The following is a 25468-nucleotide window of genomic DNA, read 5'->3' as shown; positions in this document are numbered from 1 at the left end:
ATAAAAACTTTGGTTGTAAGCTTCAGATAATTATTTAATAAAAGCGAGACATTTTAAATGAGAATAAGAAAGTATTTCTTTGTGCCCCCCTTTCCCTGTTAATGCCCTACCTGGCCCCCTGGCAAAACTTTGCTAGACCCGCCCCTGCACAGTTACCAGCTGTCAGCTACGTAGAAACAGATCCTGGTGTTATTTGTCTCTCAGAAACAGTTCATAACTTCCCTTCAACTCATTCATGTCACCTAAAAGGTAAACCTGTTTCTCCATCACCTGTTCAGCTCTGATGATTCAGTAAGGACATCTCCTGGTTTCATCTTCATGTTTCCCTCTCACCAGATATACAAACCGATATCATGACCAGCAGCTTTTACAGCTGTGGCTCCAGCAAACATCAGCTGATACTAGAAAGTAATATTAAATAAATTCTAACAACAGCTGATCAAGCTTAAACGTGCTGCTGTTGTTTAGCGCAACATTCGCCGGTTTCCTCTTTCTGGTGCAAAGTGGGTGATAAACAAACGAGAGAAAAGCCGATCAGCTGATCATTGATCAGTTTCATGATTGAAGTAGAAACAGGAGAGGGAGGGGGAGAGAATGAGAGAAGAAGAGGCAGCTGTGCAGCAAAGACACAGAATAACTCCAGCTTTGTGTCCTTTTTCCATTCTAGCTGAAGTCCGGGACAAACTGTTCCTTTTCACCTCAACACGAAACGCATGATATTTTCTCTCAATGCGGGGCGATTCCGTCTTTTTACGGGACGGTTGGCAACTCTACTAACTAACCTTATGAATTAAATAAAGTTCACTATCAGTAAGTAACATCATAGCACCCACCCAGCAGTATAGAAACTCCGTCATGCTAGCTAGTACGCAGTACGAGTTATTGTAGCTGACTATAAAAAGTCAGCACAACAAAAATAAACTCCACCTAAACTTGGTTTATATCTGACCCAGATAGACTGCAGGTCATAACTTCTTACCTGAAGCTCAGTTCACCTGACACTCGGACCGGCGGCTGCCTCGGGTCTCTTCTCCTGCCTCCCCTTTCTCTCATCCACCTGCTGGCCTCCACCACTTGCTAATTTTACTGAATCTGAGGAAGCTCCGCCATAGCCACCACCAAACAACTGAGTTATTTTTACACACCGACCAGCATCTGACCAATCCACCACCTTTCATTGTTTATACCGTTACAAAGGAAAAAAAACAGTCACCGGGCCACCGAGCAAATGCCCGGTATGCCCGATGGCCAGTCCAGCTATGGTCGAGCCATCAGTTAACCCTTCGCGTGCCAACTGTGGCACGCGTGCCCAGGGTTGCCGACCCCTGCAGTAGGAGAATGACAGCTAACTGTGTTGGTCTTTATGTCTTCATTGTCTGTACACATGATATTGTTTAAGGCATACAGCCTGTGAGGGATTTTTATCACTGTAAAATACCAAAAAGGTATTCTTCATTTTCTTAAGCGCATTGCGTTCATTTTTCATTCAAGCGCGTTGTTTTTTGGACATCGTAGATGGTTTAGTGCATCTTTATTATGGGATTGTTTTGTTTAAGTCACATATCCATCATCAAAGTCAGCAGAAGTGTTTAGCATCCTTTTTGTTATGATGGATGGCATTTACAGTCTTTTCAGTAAATTCATTTGGCTGTGTCCATTGTGGAAATAAATCTAATAATTACTCCAGCAGGCAAACTTTTAAAAGATTGGAAACAAATCCAGTCAAAGGTAAAGAAGTGTAAAGTGTTTTGTAGTGCTTTAATCTCTCATCCACTCAGCAGTAAATTTAAAGCACAACAGTCAAATGGTCTAATTTTCCTTTAGCTACTTTCTATGCCTTAGAGCAACCACCTGTGCTGCGTTACCGGTCCTCATGGTGTCTTTTGAGGCAAGAAAGGCCTGGCAGTGGATCTTAGTGGAAGTAAGAGGACTTATCCCAACAATCTGAGTCAGCAAAGCAAGGGCAAGTATCACACAAGCAATCAATGTTGATGAAAACATCACTGGTAATAAGTGGTGATAAAAGTAAGCTGCATGCTTCTGAGGCAAGGATGTATATGCTGCGAGATAGGTGATGGCAGCATGAAAAAGCTCCCCGTGGACGAGTGAGCAAGAGGCACAATATATACTTAAAGATGCACTTAATTAAATGACCTGTACATACAGCGCAGTGATGTAGGACACAACCTCCAAAGCATATTGTCTTGTGAATACACAAAGAGGTTTTTAAGGATTTGGTGATGCATTCTTTGGGGTTAATTTAAGCTTGAGCCTTGGTTCTTTCAACCATCTCTAGACCTTTGAAGTTGCACGTGCTTTTCCCTTCTTTTTTTTTTAATCAAGGCTGCACAACAAGCGTGCTCATTCAGCGTGTTTCTGGCTTTAATTAGCCTGCAAAATGAATAATCATTTCAGCAACAGTATTGTCCATAATTAAACCAAGGACAATAGTTCTTATTCATAATGCATGTTTCTTGTTTCTTGTTATGGTTGATTGTGAATTCAGTGGAGTTTATAGTCCCCATTAATTTCACTGAGGATTTATTTTTTTGTTGTTTGTGGGTGGAAGCTGGGGGAGGGGGGGTCTGCATGTTTGGGCACAACTGATGTTTCTTGTATTTGTTTTGATTTTAACTCCTCGACTAACTGAACAGCAGGGCTTTTTGGAAGAATTTAGTGGTGTGCACTATTGTAAAAAGAACTGGGACACTGGGAAATATAAAGTGCTGAATTGTACCTCTCGCAAACCAATCTCATATCACGAGAGATTCCTCTGTTATATTGAAACCATTTGCTGAGCAAGGACAAGTCTGAATTTGCACTGAGTCTGATGAAATATCATACATCATCAGCTGTAAAGCTACAGGAAAATGTTAATGTAGTCCGAGCACATGAAATAATACTTTTCTATATTTGAATAAAAAGGAAGGAAAAAAAAAATCACTTAGCTCATTTGGATCTTATTGGCTGGTGTTGCAGACCATAAATCATCCCAGCTGGCTACTTCCTTTTCATCACAATAGTGGTGGCAGAGTAAAAGCCTCACTGTCAGAGAAATAATGGAGGAAGTAAGTAAAACGTTAATCAACTATTGGGGCCATTTTGTTCCCCTTCAAGTGATCACATCACGTCTTTTGGCTGAGCCGCAGTTTATGGAGAAAATTGGATGTGAGTTCAATAGTTTGTTTTGGCATCTCAGACTGTTGATGTGAATTACACTGTAAACATTGTCTGGGGTAAAACCCATTAATCCATTGATGCGCTTTTCTGAGTGACTGGTAGCGTCAGTGTCAGCAGCTGGAATAAGGATGACTCACTCTGAAGTTAGTCATAAAGACCATCTCCTCTCCGGGTTTCCTTTTTTCTTGGTGTGAAAGCTCTAATCTTTGGAGCTGAAGTATGATAAACCTCCTTTTCCCTCCCTTGTCCCATCTTATAATCTTTAAAATGATTGGAGAAGAAAGGGCAAAGTTCCTTTTCTTCCACTGCTGTAGCAACTCTTTCTTAGAGACAGACTATTATTGAAGCACTTCCACATGACAAATGATTGCAATTAAAAACATAGACTGCTCTTTCCCCCAGATTCCAATAAATGGTGATGGTGTGTCATTATGGCCGACGTGAGAGTCCGCTCTCGCTCATAAAGAACCTTGGCATCCGGTTCCCAGACCACCAGTCAGTGCAGTCACTCACACTCAGGTCAGAACAGGAAAGGACAGCTTTTTATGGTCCTGGCCATACTCAGCATGAAAAATTAGTTCCTACATGTATTCGGTATCCGCTTGTTTAAACTAATTAAAACTACTATTATTGCATTAGGCAACATAGAAGCTGTAGCAAATTGTACTAATGGTGGAAAGCATTGGATAATGTGTTCCTGGTGCCAGTAAAGAGCCACTGTAATTGGAGATATTTTGCCTTCTGTCTTGTAATAGCTAACCTGCTGTAAAGGGAATAGTCAAGGCTTCTGTTCACACGGATCCGTTCCCAGTCTCCTTGGTTTGGCTCGTTCGGATGTTCTTTTCATTACTGGCAGCGTGACGCAGAATTTTTAATATGTCTCTGGATAAATAAATTCATATCTCAGCAAAAAGAGTTTGCACGGTTCCATGTGGTCTAAGAAATTTTCTCGACTGACCTTGCCCTCCAACTCTTTCCTATTACTACAGCGATTACACTGCCATTTTCCCTGCCTGCCATAAGAAACTGTTTTATTAAATAACAGAAATGACATATCGCTTTGGCTGACTCTGGTCTCAGAGCTTATTTGTATTTGTGGCCACCAAAATGGAAACAAATAGCAGGTCTGTATCCACCTCCCTCTTTGCCCCTCTCATTTATCTGCTATAGCATGAGGCCTTCTCAATGCACAAAAGGGACTGCGTTTCAATTACTTATCTCACACTGACTTGCATCTGCAGATGTTACACATGAAAAAAAAATGTGTTGTAGTCAGCAGATGTCCACTGCTGGCAGCTCTGGTGTTCAGAGTGCTTCAGGTAGAGGCTGTCTGCTGACGGATCTGGAGATGATGGATTCATTGGTGCTTTTGCTCTGCTTTCAACCTCTTTGCTATTAAGTTTTATTACTTGGCATATTTCCAAAGTTCAGTATGTATTTCCCCAAACAGCTGTGTTCCGAGTTGAATATAGATGGTGTCACTTTCATCTGAGTAGATACCACATTTGAATGCCCTCCAGCACGCACTGAAATTGACTTCACAGTTACTAGTGTGTTCCATTCTTTAGTGTCGTTTGGTCTTGTCGTGAGATCATGTCAGCCTTTACCACCATGTAAGGTGATATTTAAGTACAGGAGCTCAGAGATTCCCAGATTATACAGAAGGAAACGTTGCAATAGCCTGAAAAGCTAAGACTTTCTGACTCCCTCTACTCCCACATCATCGCTAATGCGGAACTTTATTTTGAGTGGCAACACCTATCATTTAGGAGAAGACTGCAGGGAGTCCTGCACGCCTCAAGCGACAGGGCTACGATGTCCCAGTTGGTATGGGACACAGTGAATGCAGTCACCATAAACTAGCCATTATGCTATGTTCCATTTGTTAACTTCTGAGTTGCCCCCCCCCCCCCAAATTGAATTCCCTTCTTGGAGAGCTGGACATGTCCTGCAATCTTCGACTTTACAATCCAAGATGATGGCAGTGCATGCAAAGAGTAGTAAAACATTCAATCTGTACTATTACTTTATGTATTTATAACTTGGTAAATAAGCGATTCATGGAGAATCAGGCACTATCCATGAATGGGTTGCAACTAGGCATTGAATTCAATTCAATTTTATTTATAAAGCGCCTAATCACAACAACAGTCGCCTCAAGGCGCTTTATATTGTAAGGTAGACGCTACAATAATACGTACAGAGAACACCCCAGCAATCATATGACCCCCTATGAGCAAGCACTTTGGCGACAGTGGGAAGGAAAAACTCCCTTTTAACAGGAAGAAACCTCCGGCAGAACCAGGCTCAGGGAGGGGCGGCCATCTGCTGTGACCGGGCTGAATTACTAGTGATGGATGAATGACTCGAGCTTGTTAGAAGCAAAAGAAATCCAGTTTTTCCTTGTGCTTCCAATGTTACTACTGTAGCAGGGTCAACTGTCTTGATGCAGTGACATCACCCCCATCTAAGTTGATGCCAGACTTCTGAGGTTTGGCATCTGACTTAGGTAACCTTCTGCTTACCTTCTGCTTCACTGGGCGGCTGCGGGTCAAGAGGTAGAGCAGGTTGTGTATCAATTGGAAGGTTGGTGGTTTAACCCCTGCATCTTCTAGTCTGCTTGTTGCGTCTTTGGACAATGTATTGCAACTCAAGTTGCCCCCAGTTCATCCACTGGAGTGTGATTGTGCGCGTGAATGTTAGGGAAAGTGCCAAAAAGCACAGAATAAATTGCTGTATGACTGTGTGAATGGGTGAATGATGCTTGTAGTACAAAGTGCTCTAAGTGTTCAGCTAAAGCCTATTTACTGCTCTGCTTTGTAGCTTGAAAACTGTTTACCCGTATCTGTATAATCTGGCTGCACTCGACGTGTTAACATACTGTAATGCAAGCATTACACTAATGCATGCTCATTGTATTTAGCATCTGCGCCAGAGGTATCATCTGTAAACAGATGTTTTAGTGTTGACAGAAGCATATCTTGAGCAATAAATCAACATAGCCACACAACACTTGGCGCAATTCAGTATTCTGCTGGGAGACAGCTTGTGACATCAGAGTTGATGTAACTTCAGGTCAGTTTCACATCACATTGGCCTTTTTTTAGGACTCGTGCCAACCATGCAAGCACAGGCTGCCAGACACTGCTCATCTGCTGCCCTCGTCCCTTGTCTCTGGGTGTAATTTCAGTTAATTGCTAGCTGCCAAGTGTCCGCCACATTTGTCCCCCAAAAACAGCATGCAGCCTTGGGACTTAAACACTGGTAGCGTTACAGCCAAATAACACTGAGCTTAAAAGAAGCATCCTAGCCCCTGGCTCCGGCTGAGTAGATTAGATTTACATGACCGAAAAGGCTTTTCCTCTGAATTTCATCAATTGACTGTATGACCTTCTGTAAATGTTCCATATACAGACTATTACTAATACCAAGGTGACCTTTCGAAAGATGAGAGAATTTAAATTGAAAATCGAGGTATTGACAAACCAGCATGGCAATTACCAGTCACTAGCATCGACTTAAATACCATCCAATCAAACTTTTTTACAGCCTCTTGTCATTTGGCCTCTGTTTGGTTCATTCGATGATATGAAGCATGTTTAAGGAAAAGCAAATAGCTGTGCTGCATCTAAGATCCTGTCAAATTAAGCTGGCACTGACCCTGCAGATGCCATGAAATTGCTGTGTGTTTTGTTGTAATGTAAAACTTGGCTGATAAGAGGTGGCGCTGCTCGCACTCTACTCCAACTTTGATCTGTCTCGGGGCCACCAGGAGACAGATTAAGGTGTTAAGAGATTAACACCTGGGGAACCACTGACTTTAAAACCTGGCTTGAGGACAGTAAACACTTCAAAATATCCAATACCATCCACCTCGTAATAAATTATGTCTGGCATGTTGTCATTTGTTGTCTTTGTAAAGAGCTTATTATTTTTTTTATAAACCCCAGAAAACCTATAAAGCAGAAGTTGTTGAAAAGGCAGTATATTTTTGTTGACGGACTATCCAATATGACTTGGAGGATCCCAGAAAATCACTGCTGACCATATTGTGCCTAAAAAAATGATCGAATCAAATCATGCTGGAAGCCAACAAACTTAAAATTCACTCATTTTATTTTCTCTTGGATATGAACTATTTAATATCTGAGTCAGTAGTGCGTTTGACAACCATTGCCGTCATCCATACCTTGCTGTTATGTTAGCATATTTTGACCCTAAAAGGCCAACAGAGGAAACAGCACAGCCTTGTGATTAACTTGATACCCTCAGTTTCCTGTGTTGCATTGCCAGGATTCAGAACCTGCTATATTAGGAGTTAGCATGGGTTAAGATAAGATCAGATTTGAGTTTGGTTCAAGTGTGTTAGTGTAATAAGTGTCATCTGGAGCTTATCGATGGCCAGTCTCAGTGGTTACTTTGGTGAATGTGAGGAAGTCAGATTTATTCAGGCAGGTTTTGATAGTAAGTGACGCTTTGAAAAGAGCTATTTACATCACTTATTTACTGTCTCTGTTATGATCTTTGTTATTTCATTGCTCTAGAAAAGCTGCAATAACTCATAAGAGTTTATTTAAAAATCTCTTTATTTATTGCTGTTAAAGTGAAGTGTTCTGCACTAAAGCCAATCTGATAAGAAGGGTTTTTTTTGTTTTTTTACATCTGTTTATTTTAGATTTAGCATGATGACATGAGGCTGTTATGGAAACTGATACTAAAAACACCACTTAATGATTAATTTTTGATCCAGCCCTACATGTGGTGTATTTGCGGTATCTTTTGTAACTACTTTAAATGAAGTTTTGGTCCTTCTATTTATTTATTTTAACCTCTGAGACCCCGTGTCTCAGACCTGTTACATCTCGTGCATCCCAAAAAAGAGCTCAGGTCTCATGAGGTTAAGGATGTGCTGCACATGCATCTAAAGTCACGTTTCCACTACAGAAAACTTTCCCTAGGGATTAAAACAAAAAAAAACCCTCTGAGGGAGCTCTGTACTTTTCTGCCACAGTGTGTAAAATATGTTTCTGACAATGATTTTATAGCCCAAAACCAAATGGTGGAGTTGAGGGGGAGTTATTACTTTCTTTTAAAATGTAAGGACTGTGGTCACTCATCACACCATTGGTCTCATTTCCCAGCACTGACTTTGAAATGAGTGAAAATCACCATCTTTCAAAATCAGAATCAACAGCTCTTTCTGTCCCTCCGTTTATATGGCATCAGCAATCTAGAACAGTGTCTTGTATAGCGTGGCTCAAAAATAGGGCAGAAAAACAATCCTTTTCATGAATATAAATTTAAGGATGTGTAAACATTGATGTATTAAAGAATTTGAGATTTTGTCATGATCAGCCTTTGGTTTCTGTATGTAGCTTTCCCCCTTTTTCTGTTTACATGCTTAATGTTAGCCTAAGCTAGCAGCAGCATGGGTATAATGCTGAATAGCAACATTTTAGGTTGCTAACATGGCAAACTAATTGTCCAAATTCAAGGGCTGCATCTCTGAATTTGGCTGCAGGTAAAAACATGATACTTAAATGATACTTAAATGATACAATATTTCTGAACATAGCAATGCCATTGTGCGCATGTTAGCTAACTGACACTAGCATTTAGCTTTAGCGCATCTGTGTGAGTAACCAAAACCTGCTGTTGTTTACATTTTAAACATGAAGCTCCGTTATTTAGGTTTTATTCAATGTCCAGACCTTGGTTTTCACTTTCCGTGCCTAAATGCAGTATTTTTGTTCTAAGTTGGCCATCATCTGTAACCAAAACTCTCTAGTCCAGTCACGGTCATCTTCAGACCACCGACTGAAGCAGTACAAGTGCACATCAGCATTTCTAATGCCTGTAAAACCCTATCTAACTGTTGGTGCTAGAAGATAAGTTGTGCTCCCTTGGAGTCATGGCCTACTTTTGTGAGCTCTGCCTTCTTGGCGCCACTGTGCTAAAGCAGCTGGAGCTAAAGTATATAAGACCTAATCTTAGATACACACACACACACACACACACAATAGAAGGTCTTTAAAAATGACACATGTTGCTGGTTCACAGTGTTTGACTGTCACCGTATAAAAAGCAGCTTGTAACAAATAAGTAAATGATGGATGGAGAGGAAGAAAAATCCAGGCTTTGATGTAGCCTATCAGTGGCTGAAATTAAAAACGATCTTGGACAATTTCACACAGATTAAATGCAGACTTCCCCCACTAAAGACCAATTTAATCATTTTAATTTGAACCCCACACAGAGTAAGGTCTTTTGCACTTACTGTATTAAATTCATCTGTCCTATGTGTTCCCCGAGGCCATCATTTGGCTGTGTGCAGCTTCAGACTGTACGTACCCCCTCTTACCACAACAAAGAAGCAGAAAGCTCAGCAGCACTGACCCAAGAGTTATTGATAGTAAGCAGTTGTGTCTGTGTGTCAAGTATTTATTAGTCCCTCTCTTTCGGTTTATAGACCCGATTGATTTAGTAAAATTTATCCTCCAGCTTGACCTTATAACTCTGGAATAAATGAGTCCTGATATAATAAACATTAAGGGACTGTAGCAGCAGGGCCGTGATTGATCAGTCCAAACTGGGAGGGAGGGAAATATCCTCACATTCGTTCTTCAGGATATAAGTGTTTTTGCAGGGCATTGACAAAGAAGATACTGTGTGGTAGACCATTTTATGGCCATAGTCTGCAAAGCGTGTTACACTATGGTCTGTGGTAATTACATTTTGCTGAGACATCAGTCTCATTCTCTTGTATTGCTGCAGGCCAAAATAGTGAAGGCAGCTTTGCTGCTCAGAGGTGGCTGTGAATTACGTTGTTGGCGAGCTGTACAGTCAGCCAGAGCCTACTATTATAGCTGCTGTCACTCAAGAAGCTGCTAAGGTCATTTTTTTTCTTTCGAGGAAGGCAAAAGTATGGCATGACGGTATGAGTTGGCACGTATTAACTAAACCAGTGAAGTAAATGTTTAGACTTGCATGATATACTTAATTCTTCAGGACAACAACAGCGGTTTTATTGCCTTTAATGAACTGGACACAAGCGGTGCAATACCGGCAAAGGTGCGACCTTTGACCTTTATCAAAGGGGCAGGAGGACACAGCTTGAGCTGTTCTTCACAGAATCACACACAGTCGAGCGTCGAATCCTTTTTGTCAATAAAATAAAAGGGCAACTGTTAATCAGACAGCCGTGACTGTTTGCTCTTTTCGTGCCTGATTAAGCACTCTGTCACTCAAGCTCTACTCCGTTCCACTTTAGAGATCAGCTTTTATTGCCTTCTTGCTAAGTCATCCTGTCGCTTCAGTACAGTCGAGATTCGTTGTAATGTTTGCGCTGCCTCCTAAACTCGGTTCAGCTGCTAAAGAATCTACTAAAGGCCCCTCTCCATGATGTCCTTGAGCTCCAAGGTAGAAAAAGGTGCCTCTCTGGAGCACAGTAATGCCTCCAGATGAAGCCAGCTTGCTGTCAAGACCAATATATCTTGATAACAAAAGCAACATCTGTCTAGTTCAACCTCAGCGAGGGGGCACTCAGACGTCTCCTCTCCACTCAGGTAGGAAGGTGTGTGTGTCACCGAGGTAACGAGAACAGATGAGAGCTTCATCCTCTAAATCTCAAAGTTATTGTGTTATCAGAGGAGGCAATATGAAGCGGCCTTCAACAGAAAGAGATTGTTCACAGCAAACAAGTTTGTTGTGCACAATAATGTTGGTCATTATGAGGCCAGACCTAAGAGCTTTTAACCATCTGCTCTGCGGTTTGCCTGTGGTCCATTAACACAGTGTGCACTGTTTATGCTTTATACACTGTGAGGCTGAAAAGGCAGAGACACATTAAATATTGACTCTGCCGGGGCTTCTTTCCAGCTCTCTGGAATAAGTATTTGTCAAAATTAGGAGTAAAAATTCACGCTTAAGGCTAAGCTTGGTTGAGCTTCTTCCTCCTCCAATTCAGCCACTTTTGCTTATACGTGAATTCATACAAATAAAGCAAGTATGATAGATCGTTAGTGTAAGTCTGCAACATCTGATCCAAACAGTAGATGATCCAAAAGAATAACATTAACATTAATTATCATTAATTCAACAACCTTTTCAAGGATCATTTCTCTCTTTCCTCTACCTCCAGTTTGCTTCTACACTTCATGACGGTGTAGGCTGCAGATTTATGACACTATTTCCATGCCCTCTGTACAATGATGTAATTGTTACTACTACATCCCTTTATAGCCCAGGTTTATAGAGACCTCTTGCAACTCTCATCAGCCATCTTAACTAGTTAGTTATAAACATGCCATGAGCTACATCTCTATTACTATTTTCTCCTGCGAGCGCTGCCTTGTGCTTGGTGCACAATTGACAAATGGTTCACAGCACTCGTCTTAATACCCACAGCTGCCGTCAAACCTTGAACTAAATTTTTCACAATAGCCTGGAGAAGGAGGGCAAATGGGCTCGTGGAGTTTTTTGGCAACACTGTGGACTTATTGCTTAATGGCTTTCATATTCACGCGTTGGTTTTGCATACAACACAAGATTTTTTGGGGTGTGTAGCGGGGTCATCAATTCCTACCTTGAATGCACCACTTTGTTAAATTAAAGAGGAGACATCACATTTGTCAAGAAACCAGCTTGATTATGTGCGAGAAGAGATGACACCTGATGAGATATTAACTTACATCGTGACCCCGAGGTCATGAGCCTCCATATCACATTCAGAGCCCGTCTTTTACACTGATGGAGAACAATGTGCTTGGAGATTGATTAATAATGTAACCAAGCGAACTAGTCCTATCTCAAACTTCTGCAGTCCTGAACCTGTAGTTCATAGCTTCACCAACCCGCATCAAAACTGCAAAAAATACTCCAAAATGGCATTGAAAGCAACTTTCACAGACACCTAAATACTGTTAAGATCTGTTCTCTTGGAAAGTGAAAAGCCATTTTCTCAGGTCATTACAAAGATGCTACTTTAAGTATAAATTTGGTTAAAAAGGTTAAAAAGACGCCATTCCTCTTCACCACCTCTGCAAACCCCAAAATTGGCAATTTCAAGGCGACGGAACTAAACACTGTTGACACAAGTAGGAATTACAGGTTTTGACAGATCTTTTAGGCCTTTCTCTAATCAACATAAAATTGCTCAGTGGGTAAATTTAAAGGGCCTGAACACTCTTTGCAATAAACCTCAGCCTAAAGGACAACTTTTTCTGTTTTACTTTTCAACTAAATCTAGATATAAGGGCACATCTGTTTAAAAGCCAAGGACTAGCTCAGTAGACAAAGCACAGAATCCAAAGACAGTTCGTAGATGGTCTTGGGAGTAGCTTTGTACTGTTTCAGCTAAACAGAAGAAGAAGTTCCTCGTTGGTCTTGTTTTTATCTGTTAGGAGCACTGTCCGTGAAGTAAATTCAGAGATAACTTCAGCAGTGCTAGTAAATAAAAATGTCTGTTGATCTGCCAGTTGGTTCAGACTAAGATGTTTCTCGGCTGGATTAAGAGAAGTGTAGTGTAGCTCAGGGGTGTCAAACATTAGGTCTAGGGACCAAATCGGCCTGGTAAAGACTTTGGGAAATTTGAAGGTTTGCATAAAAGCTGGACTTTTAACTACCTTTTCATAAATTTTACAGCTTTTCTTACTGATAAAGACCTCCTCCATGGTCATTCATAATGCACCAAAGTAATTAAGTAATAGATAAACAGATAAATGCAAGAAAATGTCCTGTTTTCTACTGTCTACTGTAGAAATTTAAGGTTTTTACAACATATCCACAGTAAAAACAAACAAAAAAAGCTAAAGCAAAGCAAACGTCTGATATATTTTTTGTCATACTTTCCTTATATTAAGAGCTCTTGGTATAAAAGTGCAGTTAAAGTCGTCACAGTAACAGGAAGGAGAGTGTCGCTGGGCCTTGTAATCTGAAAATTACGTGGGTTGTAGGTGGCACATGATGTAAAATAAATTTTTCGTCCTTGGTGCAAATGGTTCAACCTGTTGTTGGGGATGAGTTTCCCATTTGAAGGGAGATATTGCCATGACAACTTCTCCTGAGAATGAGCAGAACAATGTTGAAAAATTCCTTTCTTTTCATCCATCTTTCTTTTTTTTGACCTATACTGAGGATTTTGAATAGCTAAAAACTACTCATCAGTGTGCTATGCATTGTGTTAAAAGCTAATTAGTAACAGCCAAAATGACACAAGCTCCTTTTAAAGCTGCTTGCTGCAGAGCAAAAACACTGTGTTGTTGTCCTGAAGACAGCTAGCTTCATGTCCAAACTTAGACCCTCACATCTTGCATGTCCAGCGTCCTACAGTGTTCTGAGGCTCTTAGTTGCCTGGGTAACCCACAAGACCTAATGCTGTATTTCCCAGTTTACCCTCAGATTGTCCACAAGCGCGGGGTGAGAGCTCGACTCATGAGGCTCTTTCCATGCTCCACAGCCAAAAAGCCATCCTCCACTAATCAAAGCAAGTGGCTCTTCCAAGGCTTTCTCTCCCTCTCTCTCCATTCACTCTGTCTCTCTGATGATTTTGTTGCTGTTGTCTAAGATGTTCTTTTGTTTCTGTGTCTTTTCTCAGCCAGTACAGGCTTTAGTCACACACGATTGACGGAGCTGCATTTTAGCTGCAACGTGAAATCTTTTCTTTCTTTTCTGAAGGGAATAAAAATGTTTTTCTGCTGTTCACAGTCAAAACTGTCATCTTTCACTGAAACAAAACACTCGCATATTGCAGATTAGTTTCGTCGTAATTACACGGTGACGCAAAAAAGAATATGTGATGCTAAACAGGTCAGGTGAACAGAAATTTGTTAATTACACCGCTGTAATGCTACAGTTTGTGGACTAATATGATGATGAGAATGAGCTCAAATAGCCATTTTTATTTCCTTTATATCAGCTGACATCCCCCAACGGATGCAGAGCTTTTGTTCCACAGCAACAGGTTAATTATGGTCCGTTTAAAGATTTGGCCTTTTGACTGTGGGCCGTAATAAGCCTCTCCGAGCTAATGAGGCACTTAGTGTGTCACACTTCAGGTATATGAGAGACCCTGCACAAGACAAGTCAAACGCTGTGCTGTGAGGACAGTGCAGTCGGTGACAGTGCCCAGACAGCATCTGCTATCATTAAAGGCCCATTAAAACATTTCACAGGGTTCAGCTACCCTCTTTCATGAAGAGGCTCTCTGCCATGAGGGCTTGTTGTGTTCCGGGGTCTCAAAAAAACTCTAATTACCTCTGCTGTTATGTTTGTTGTAGAGAAGAAAAGAGCATTCAGATTTTTTGTTTGGTTTTGTGAAGGGTCCGATAAAGGAATGTGGCGCGTGAGGCAAAGAAAGGACTTAAGAACTGATCCGCTTGAATGGATTTTCCCATGAGCCAATAACATTTTGTAGTAAAATGTTGAGTTCTGGCATTTTTGGTTTTTTTTTGTTTTATTTGATTATCTATTTGCTGAAAATGTAACAAGATAGCTAAAATTCTAGTGTCAAAAATACAAATTTGCAAGGACGCGTTTCATGTCTCACCTTGTTCTTTCTCCTCTCCAGACAGCGTCGAAGATGAGCTGGAACTATCGGCAGTCCGCCATCGCCCAGAAGGCCTGGAACAACTCGAAGCCCAGACGCGGTTCTCCCGAAAGGAGCTACAGATTCTTTACCGCGGCTTCAAGAATGTAAGTGACGAGGCCACCATACATAATGTACACCTTGGAATGCTTTGTTCTGTCTTGGATATCTCTTTTTTCTTCACATCAAAAACATTGTTTTCCTTTTGATTTTATTTCATGTATTCTTTTACAATCTGCTGTAGTGAGCAAGGGTGTTTCCACCCAAGTCTCCTCAAGCAGCTCAACCTGCATTAAATGTTAAACTGTCCAATAGTGCTTACCACAGAAATTTTAAACTTCAGTACACGGTTCACTGTGTCAGAGATAATGAGGTCATACCTCAACCCCTCCAACCCCTCCCACCTTACTTCCTTGTCATCTCTGGTGTGAGGCATAATAAGATGACCCAGAATTAACCCAACCCAGATTATCTGGCAGTGAAAGAGGATAGTGAGAGTCCTGTGATGGTGTTCCTGTGAGGCTTCAGTTTCCTGCACTGTGCTCTAGCCAAGTCCCTGCAAATCTTTCCCATTAGTTCATTTCCACTGGAGATGGTAAGAGGTAAGAAGTGTTCTGATCAGGGCTTTAATTTGTGCTTCACGCTGATTTCACAGCGAAAGTATTGCTTGCGTTTAAAGACATTCTCTATTTTGCCACTGTGTTACGTCCCCACATGAAAGCTAGGCGAAGAGGGTGGGGGACAGTAACAGTTGGATCCGGGTGAAATGAAAAGAACACCAGGCAGAGGTAGTTAACACAAAATATATCTTTATTATAATCAATTAACTCAATAATCATATAAATAGTAACAACAAAAAGAGACAGCACCGCTGCTTTAATGATAAATCAGACAGGTCAACCCAAACAGATAGTGACCACTTCAACAAAAGAAAACAACTATACGGCTTCAACAGAAAAAGACAGCAACGCTGCTATTAACAATACTCAGGCAGGCCAAACAAGCTAATGGAGGCCGCCGTCACTTAAGGGAAAACACCGCTCAGTTAAGAACTACCCACAAAGAGCCACGCACGGTGGGGCTGGTCACACACAGCAGGCCGTTTCCATACCTAAACCAGTATCACACACTGACCAGCACAGAGAAAACCCACCAGAAGCCTCTCCCACCTCCACACTGCTCTTCTCCAGCTTATATCACCTCTGAGGGTAATTGGTGGTAAACGAAGGCAGATGAGCAGCAGGTGTGTCCTAAAGGAGAAGGGAGGGGCAAGAAAGAAGGAGGAGGAGAGGGAGAAGACAACACCACGCCCACACACTCCCACAGCCTCACAGGATGTAACATTCCCCCCACCCTATATTCACACTATACAAAACACAGAACAAACTCATCACTATGCACTGCGTGAGAGTGCATCAGCCACCAGATTTTCAGTCCCTCTCTTGTGCTGGATAACCAGATCATAATCCTGCACCAGCAATGCCCAGGAGGAGAGCGAGAAGACAACACCACGCCCACACACTCCCACAGCCTCACAGGATGTAACACACTGGAAGGGATGAAGTTATGAATCCAAATAACTCAGGTGGCCCCTTCAGCTTTCCTTGAGCACCACGAAAAAGGCATACATATTAATTTGCCCCTCTGGGTGATTTATCAGGAATATATGCAGAATTTGTTAGCAAGGGACATAATTTCCATTTGGTACTGGAAGTGTTCTGGTTTTAGTTTTTTGTCAGCTCATAGTCTGAGTGCCATATAATGCCACCTTTAAGCAGGTCTTGGTTGGATGGAGGTAAGCAGACAGTGTGGACAGCAAAACAAAGATTGCAACTGCTAAACTGCAGAATGAAACCATTGATATCCTCTGACAACAATTCAACAAGAAGTCTTAGCCCAGAAGTTATCAAACTAGCTGATGGCTTTCCAAACAGGTCACTTCCTGTTAAAAGGGAGTTTTTCCTTCCCACAGTCACCAAGTGCTTGCTTGAAAGGGATTATCTGATTGTTGGGGTTTTCTTTCTGTTATTGCAGGGTCTTTAACTTACACTAGAAAGTACCTAAAGGCAACTCTTGTGATTGTGATTGAGCACTATATAAATGTCTGTGAAGGTTCTCAGTCATCCAGGTCATCGTAGTCAAAGGAGCTTGCAAAGAAAAGCGTCTGGACTTCTTTAAGTTACTTGAAGACGTTTCACCTCTCATCCGAGAAGCTTCTTCAGTTCTAAGGTCAAATGGTGGAGAGTCCCAGATATAAACCTAGTGGGAGTATCCCCCCACAGAGGGACAAAAGGACCCCCTGATGATCCTCTAATCGCCTGAGCCAAGGTGTGAAACTGGGTGTGGGTCCCAATCAGCCAGAGTTTCGGGTGTGTTCATTGTGAAACCTGGCCCCACCTTATCATGCGAATTCCTGAGGTCAGATGGCCCAGGATGTGAGTGGGCGTTAAGGCGTCTGGGAAGGGATCTCAAAACTGGATTATAGATGGCAGAGAGTTGGTGTCGTAAACCCCCGCCTCTGTTCAAAGATGGTCGCTCACAGTGGACATAGATGGCTTCTTTCACTCCTCTTTCAAACCATCTGTCCTCTCTGTCCAAAATGTGAACATTGGCATCCTCGAAAGAGTGTCCTTTATCCTTGAGATGCAGATGGACTGCTGAGTCTTGTCCTGTGGAGGTGGCTCTTCTGTGTTGTGCCATGCGCTTGTGAAGTGGCTGTTTGGTCTCTCCAATGTAGAGGTCTGGGCATTCCTCGCTGCACTGTACAGCATACACCACATTGTTAAGTCTGTGTTTTGGCGTTTTGGCGTTCGGGTGAACCAGTTTTTGTCTGAGACTGTTGCTGGGTCTGAAATGCACTGGGATGTCATGCTTGGAGAAAACTCTCCTAAGTTTTTCTGATACACCGGCTACATAGGGGATGACAATGTTGTTGCATCTGTCCTTCTTATCCTCCCTCGCTGGTGTCTGGTCTTCTTTTCTGTGCCTCTTTGCTGACTTTAAGAACGCCCATTTAGGATAGCCGCACGTTTTGAGTGCTTCCTTTACATGTGTGTGTTCCTTCTTTTTCCCTTCAGGCTTAGAGGGAACATGTTCTGCCCGGTGGTGTAGGGTCCTAATTACTCCAAGTTTGTGTTCCAAAGGGTGATGGGAGTCAAAGAGGAGGTACTGGTCCGTGTGTGTGGGCTTCCGGTAAACTTCGATGTTGAGTTTGCCGTTCTCTTCAATGTGCACAGCGCAGTCCAGGAAAGGCAAACAGTTGTCCTTTGTGTCTTCCCTGGTGAACTTGATGTTGTTATCCACAGCGTTAATGTGCGCAGTGAAGGATTCCACTTCTTGTGTCTTGATTTTGACCCAGGTGTCGTCCACATATCTGTACCAGTGGCTGGGTACTCTTCCTTTGAAAGAGCCAAGAGCCTTCCTTTCCACTTCCTCCATGTAAAGGTTGGCTACAATAGGTGACACGGGGGAGCCCATGGCACAGCCATGTTTTTGTCTGTAAAAGCCTTCGTTGTATTTGAAATATGTAGTGGTGAGGCAGAGGTCTAACAGTGTGCAAATCTGATCGGGTGTGAAGTTGGTCCTGTCCTCCAAGGAGCTGTCTTCTTGTAGTCGTTTTCTGACAGTCTCCACGGCCTCCGTGGTGGGTATGCAAGTGAAGAGAGAGACTACATCAAAGGACACCATGGTTTCATCTGGATCCAGGGTAAGTTTCTGGACCTTGTCAGTGAAGTCGGTGGAGTTCTTGATGTGGTGTGGGGTGTTCCCCACAAGAGGAGCAAGGATGGTAGCAAGGTGTTTAGCAATGTTATAAGTGGCTGAGTTTATGCTACTGACTATGGGTCTGAGTGGGACAGCTTCCTTGTGGATTTTAGGAAGTCCGTAGATGCAGGGTATGGCATCCCCTGGGTAAAGGCGGTGATATGTAAGGCGGTCAATAATTTTGTCCTTTTCAAAGTCTTGAAGGCAAGCTATAACTTTCTTTTTGTAGCTGCTTGTGGGGTCTCGCTTTAAGGCTTCGTAGGTATTGTTGTCACTGAGGAGAGTAGTGATCTTTGTATGGTAATCTGTAGTGTTTAGGACCACGGTGCATCTTCCCTTATCAGCTGGTAAAACAGTGATGTTGTGGTCTTTGCTCAGGGAAGCGACGGCCTTCTTTTCCTGTATTGTGAGGTTGGATGGAGGGACTTTGGCACTGGAGAGCGTGGCTGAGACTTTCATCCTGATTTGCTCTGCTTCTGTCTGTGATAATTTATTAATCCGTATGGCAGATTCTGTGGCTGTGATGAGGTCCACTATGGGCAACCAGTTTTGAGATCCCTTCCCAGACGCCTTAACGCCCACTCACATCCTGGGCCATCTGACCTCAGGAATTCGCATGATAAGGTGGGGCCAGGTTTCACAATGAACACACCCGAAACTCTGGCTGATTGGGACCCACACCCAGTTTCACACCTTGGCTCAGGCGATTAGAGGATCATCAGGGGGTCCTTTTGTCCCTCTGTGGGGGGATACTCCCACTAGGTTTATATCTGGGACTCTCCACCATTTGACCTTAGAACTGAAGAAGCTTCTCGGATGAGAGGTGAAACGTCTTCAAGTAACTTAAAGAAGTCCAGACGCTTTTCTTTGCAAGCTCCTTTGACCACTATATAAATGGAGATCATTTATCCCCTTTGCCCTTTTTATTTTATTTACTTCTTCTTAGTACATGGGGATCTGCACGGCCTTCCACAACGCGCAGTATCATTTCCTAATTCTCCATCTGCCTTTTTAAAATCTAAACTTGAATTTTAAATTCAAATTCTTAGATTTTTGATAAAAAAACAAAAAATTAAATTCACATGATCCTCACTGTGTTTAGCTTGTTTGCTATTTAGAGTAAAATATTGGCATGTTAGCATTTACCTCTGTACATCAAAGAGCCTCAATACAGCCTCACTGAGCCACTAGCATGGTTATAATGTTTTTAGTGTATTTTATTCATTTATGTATTGGAATAGGAGGTCATCGTCTCCGTTTACTCAGTTGCTCCTGTCTACTGTGGAGTTAGATGTGGTTGAACTAGGACCCCAAACTGGACAAAGAGAAAGAGTAATGACGCTTAAATTACAGCTATTAAATAGCTTTTGTCCATCACTAAACCTAGAGTGTGGCTCATTTTTTAACTTCTGGGGTCAAACAGCTCATCTTGTCTTGCCCTATCCCAGTGACATTGGCAGAATGAAGGAAAGCTTTTAAGGCGAGCCAGACTAATAGAAGCTGGCATGATTCCCATGATGAGAAGTTTGGCCCTTTGTCCTTGGTATCCAGGGTTTTGAAGCAAATCAAACTTCTCCAATGCAGGTGGAAGGATGAGGTCATCTGTCTTGACAAAAGACTTTACAAGTTATTCACTTGTAGCACAAGTGGTGCTTTGTTTTAGATATAGCGCTTTGTCGAGCAGGTCTCGTCTACCAAATGAAACCTCTGGTTCTGGGCCTTGATCTCGAGGCAGAATTTGAGCAAGGGGTCACCTTAAAGTTTTGAGAGAATTTATTATTTAACAAAAACCCTTGACCTCAGACTATAGAAAATAACACAATATTGTCCTCACGTCTGACTGAATCTTCTGAGCTTTCACAGTTCACAGTCCAGGGCACTGACTTGGGCATTAGATTAAGATCTCATACTTTCGATGCCATCAGTCACGATTCATCTGTTCGTAGGTATATTTCATTCCCCGCACTGCTTATTGCCGCCTCGCTTCACGGGTCTCCAAAAGGAATTTCATGCCTGGCCAGTTTTGCATTTGATTGAATTGGATGTGTGATTTTATTATCATGGATGAGCTAATTTTACAAGCATATCAAATGAATACAAATAAACTTTCTGATCTCTCAGTCCGTCTAATGAGAACGGCATTGAACAATGTGCAAAATCAAAACAAAACAAAAAAACAGGACAAAGGGAAACAGTGACTACGTTGGTGATCATCCTGGAAAATGTAACCCATGTTTTTCTAGTTGCTTTTTTCTTTTTCTTGAAGTCTTGATCTAGAAGTGCATGAGCAAATATTTATGAATTGAGTGCTAGCAGGAAAAATAAGCTAATTAATTTTATTGATATGTATGTAAATGTAAACATTTAGATATTTGTTATATCTTTAATTTGGTGATATGTTCATCTGTTGTTGGGACACAGATGCATACTTTATGAAAATAAAATGAACTCTGGCTTAATGTTATATATGTATATAATATAAAATAAATGAGTTCCTGACTTTTAGCTGAGCAAGATCAAAGTTTTCCTTGATGGGACCTAAAGTCAAAGTGTAACTATTTCTCTGAACTTGAAATTGAATTGCAGGGGCGCTGCATTGCATGTGATAATAAGATGACGCACAGGCTCCATTCCCAACTGAAAAATAGCCTCGCTCACCAATGTCATCATCAGGCTACAAAGAAACGCTGATATACAATCAGTTGAATTCTGCCACGAGAGTGAGACTCGCTCCAACAGCTTTCCCTGAGCTTTATTTTTTCTGCAGCTTTTTAGGATGATTTGCAGTAGAGAGAATAGAAGAAGAAGCTGCTGTTTGAATATTCTGGTCCCATTTCAGAGCAGATGTTATTAATGTAGACAGGCCTGTGTGTGTGATGCACAAACACACACAGGTGCAGCCATGCACATACTCTACAAGTCAAGTAGAAGTCCTATTAAAAAAAATCCCCCTGCTTACTATATTTATTTACAGAGCACAACTACAACAAGAGGTTGACTGTTGAGAGCGTGTTGTCTGCACGGTTGTAGAAGATAAACAAAGCATTAATTAACAGCTGCTCTGGTAAACAACAGAGAAATACTGTCAAATACAAAGATGCTACAGTGCATTTTGTCTTTATGGTGGATATGCGTGAAGTCCCTGTAGGGACAGAATTTCTACATTCCTTAAGAAACTACAGATAAAAACTACACAGCGTTACGTAAAAATCTTGATCCAACCCTTACTTCTTTATATTTTAGTATGAAAATGGGAAATTAAATAATAATACAATAATAACAATTTATTGAAATGTGTGCAACCATATCTAGAAAAAAGCATATAAGGCAAAAACAGACAACAACCCTGATGAGCTTTATTTGGTGTGACCACCTTTATTCGTCAAAACGGCCTGAACTCTATGAGGAAGTTTCTTGTAATTTCTTTAGGTAGTCTTCAGGAATAGTTCTCCAGACTTCTTGAAGGACATTCAAAGCTCATCTTTGGAGGTTTCTGCCTTTTGTTCTGTTCCCCGTCAGTGTGATCCCACACTGCTTCAATTGTGTTGAGGTCCAGGCTGGGGGAGGCCAATCCATGACTTTTTAGTTTGAGTTTCATTGTGTGTTCATTTCATTGTGTGTTGGCAGTGGGTTTGGGATCATTCAACAATCAGATCAGATGCTTTCCAGATAGTACTGCATGGTGGAACCCAATCCAACCAAACTAATTCCATCAATTTTGACAAGATCCCCATCCCAAACTAATTTAAACAAACATTTTAAATTTGGATTTATCCAAAGATCTGTTACTAGTGATTACCAGTCCAGTTCTTATATAATTTGGTATACCTCAACCTTCTTTCCCCCCTGAAAAATCATTTTTTCTCTCAGTGAATGGATTTTTCCTCTTTCTTAAAAATGTGACTTTTTGATTCTTTATATCTGCTGTAGATATTTTTTTTAAATAGATGAACAGGTCACAGAAAGCTTTTCCAGTTTCCTAAAATCACACTATGCTGATATAGACTTTAGCTAATAGCTAAAGCTAATATCTAATAGCTAAAGCATATATAGGTCAAAATCTTAGCTTCGTTATTTATTTTATCACAATTTACTTGCAAAGTAGTAGACCCTTCAACCTTAGCGCATCATTTTATTTACGACAGGGTCAGCAAGTCTCATCTTGCCAAAGTAATAAATTAAGAGCTCATAACAACTGTTAGCACTGTTGCTATGAGCATGTTAGCATGCAACAGTGTTGCCAACTTAGCGAGTTTTCAGACCCCTTAGCGACTTTTTTTTCCTAAAAAGCGACTAGCGACAAATCTGGCGACTTTTTCTGGTGTTATTGGAGACTTATTTATGATGACTTTTTGATGTGAAAGGGCGTGTTGCTCTTACTCTCAACAAGCAGCGGGTGCTGCCGTGGGCACCTCACCCATGCTAAAGCGCTCACGGGCGGAGGATAGTCCTCCCCCCGCTGCAGGAGATATTCACACCTATGCGTCCAAACTGCAAATGAACCGCGCATGAGCGAAGCCGCTGCTCCCGCACTGACTGCAGTCAGTTCTTCTTTTACTGGTATGCTGTTTTGTGGATCACAAGGTTTAAAAACACTTACACACACAAAGTAACTCCACCAGAGTGCCAATTTCGGGTCACTTTTCCTGGTCCAAACCCGGATAAAGGAGCAGGGTTGGAATTGTGACATTAAAAAACAATAATTGCTAAAATAAATTTAATTCGTAATTCTAAATAAATTCTAAATGCATTTAGGACGTTTTTTACTCACTTTATGTCTCTTCCACGATGTTATTTCTCTCTCCAACAGCGTAGGTTACAATTACATTAGCATCACCAATTATACAAATTAGGTGATGACGTCATTTAGCGACTTGTAGCGACTTTTTGGACAGCCAATAGCGATTTTCCTTACTGAGGAGTTGGCAACACTGGCATGCAAGTCATTTCTTTATTCAGCAGCTATGGCAGTAGTCAGACCTGGGTGTGGCTGGTAGATTGAACTCAGCTTTCCAAAAAATGGAGAGTCACAGTTAATTAATGAATTAAGAAGGGGGGCAAAAACTTTGTCACATAGGGCTAAATTTCGCTAAATAAATAAAATCATAATTTAAAAACACTTTGTGTTTGTGTTGTAATTGTTTGATAATCTGAAACATGCAAGTGCGACAGATATGCAAAAAATAAGAGATCAGGAAGGGGCAAATAACTTTTCACAACGCTGTTGCTTCACATTTAACATCCACATATCACAGCAATGTCATACTTTTCTAAGTCAAAAAGCACTAATTGTTTTCTTTGCAGCTGCAGTCTTTTGTTTTACCAGGAATAAAGATCAATACTTATAAATTAACAGCCTGAATATTTTTCCTCAATCCAGGCACTGTGACCGTTATAATTAGGTGTCATTTATTCCAACCATGATGGAGAGTAATTTTCCTCATTGTACATCATTATGATTCATACACGCTAGTCCAAGCAACGACTTTCAGACTTCACAAATCAGGTTAGAGCCTGCCAAATGACAACGCAGAGACAGACTTGTGCACATTCTGTCTCGCTTAACTTCTCCGAAGCTTCTTTCTCGCCTCACCCTGCAAGATATTCAGCTGAGTCTGTGAGACCAAGAAGGAGGAGGGTGTCAGGGGACTTGCGCAGACAACCTTGCAGCATCCTCTTAACTTGAAACACAAGATGCCCGTTTGAAGCAAGACGATGAAGGTTTCGTCTTTATTTTCTTCCCCTCGCCGCACTGTTTCCCAAAGTGGCTGATGAGACGTGGTCACGGGAAGCAGGAAACCCGGCGTGCCCTTTAATTCTAGTGAGGTTACTCGTACTCAGAGAGCCTTTTAACGTGTCTACTTTTGACTTTCGTGAAAGGGAATAGAATATGTTGATGTTGATGCAAATTCACAAGCACAATGTAGCTTCAGAAGTCCTTCTATCATAGAGGTGTTCGCATTTGCATCCACACCGTGTTCTGTTTTGTTTTTTTATATTTGATTTCCAATAAAAGCCCTCGCTGCTGTTGGCTATTTTCTTCCATAAAATACAGAGAAACACGAGGCTGCTGCCCTGGAAATTGCCCATGTAGGGGGTAACTTTCCCTCTGTTACTAAAGTCAATATCCCGTCAGTGTGTGCCGCAGAATCGAACCTGTAAAACTATTTGCCTCCATCACCACGCTGCTCCAAACAAGGTCATCCGCTACTTTGATTGTTTGAAAAGAGACACACGCACAATTCTTGGGTATGTTACTATTCAGTCTTTTCCAGTGAATGCTGCCAGATAACCACAGGCATGGACGAGATAGCTGCTGAGGATTCGATGGTCAGTCACTGGTGGAATATGTTGTTTTTCATTTAAAGACATCTTCCCACTGCTAGCCGACTTTATTGTTCTCAGAGGTGCCCTGTTTTTAGTGAGACGTGACCGTGATTGGCACTATGTGAACTCAAGTTTAAGGCTAGGACTGTAAACATAGATGTCAGATAACCTGCGCATCTCCATTTTGTCTTGCAGGAATGTCCCAGCGGGGTCGTCAACGAAGACACTTTTAAAGACATCTACGCACAGTTCTTCCCGCAAGGAGGTCTGTGCCTGCTGCTTTGTTTTCCCAGCATGCTTTCCCTTTCCCAGGAGCTCCCGCATTCATGCGTGTTTACAAAAATTGCACTAAGTCCGGAGTACGTTAGGTTTCCTCGCCTCCCATGAAAACACAGTGTCGGTGAGAGGCAGAGGGAGAAGAGAAGTTTGTATTCAGGCAGCCTTGAGTTTCTCTCTGTTGGCTCTCATCATTATGCAAAGATTCTACCCGAGGAGGAACAGAGGAAACATTAGGAAGCTTTGATATATCTGTTCAGAGAGAAGAAAGGCAGGCCAGTGAACATAATGGAACAGCACAGAGGAAACAATGATAAAACCCTTAGCTCTAAGCACACT

The 25468-nt window shown here is 41.7% G+C and overlaps 1 protein-coding gene across 8 annotated transcripts in view; it reads left to right on the top strand.

Moving 5' to 3' along the window:
• kcnip4a (potassium voltage-gated channel interacting protein 4a) overlaps nt 1-25468 on the top strand; it is a 163259-nt gene that overhangs the window by 125501 nt on the left and 12290 nt on the right. For 7 of the 8 annotated variants that reach the window (XM_084924322.1, XM_084924318.1, XM_084924317.1 and 4 more), the window contains 2 exons: nt 14747-14871; nt 25049-25118. In XM_084924322.1, coding sequence (XP_084780448.1) covers nt 14747-14871; nt 25049-25118 — 195 coding nt within the window. Of the gene's footprint in view, nt 1-13567; nt 13664-14746; nt 14872-25048; nt 25119-25468 lie in introns of all 8 variants that reach the window. The other variant, XM_084924316.1, reaches the window with a different exon arrangement.

Source organism: Perissodus microlepis, chromosome 3 (assembly GCF_051167445.1).
Source record: "Perissodus microlepis isolate ML-2025 ecotype Zambia chromosome 3, ASM5116744v1, whole genome shotgun sequence".
In the NCBI taxonomy this organism is placed as follows: domain Eukaryota; kingdom Metazoa; phylum Chordata; class Actinopteri; order Cichliformes; family Cichlidae; genus Perissodus; species Perissodus microlepis.
This window is presented reverse-complemented; position numbering and strand designations above follow the sequence as displayed.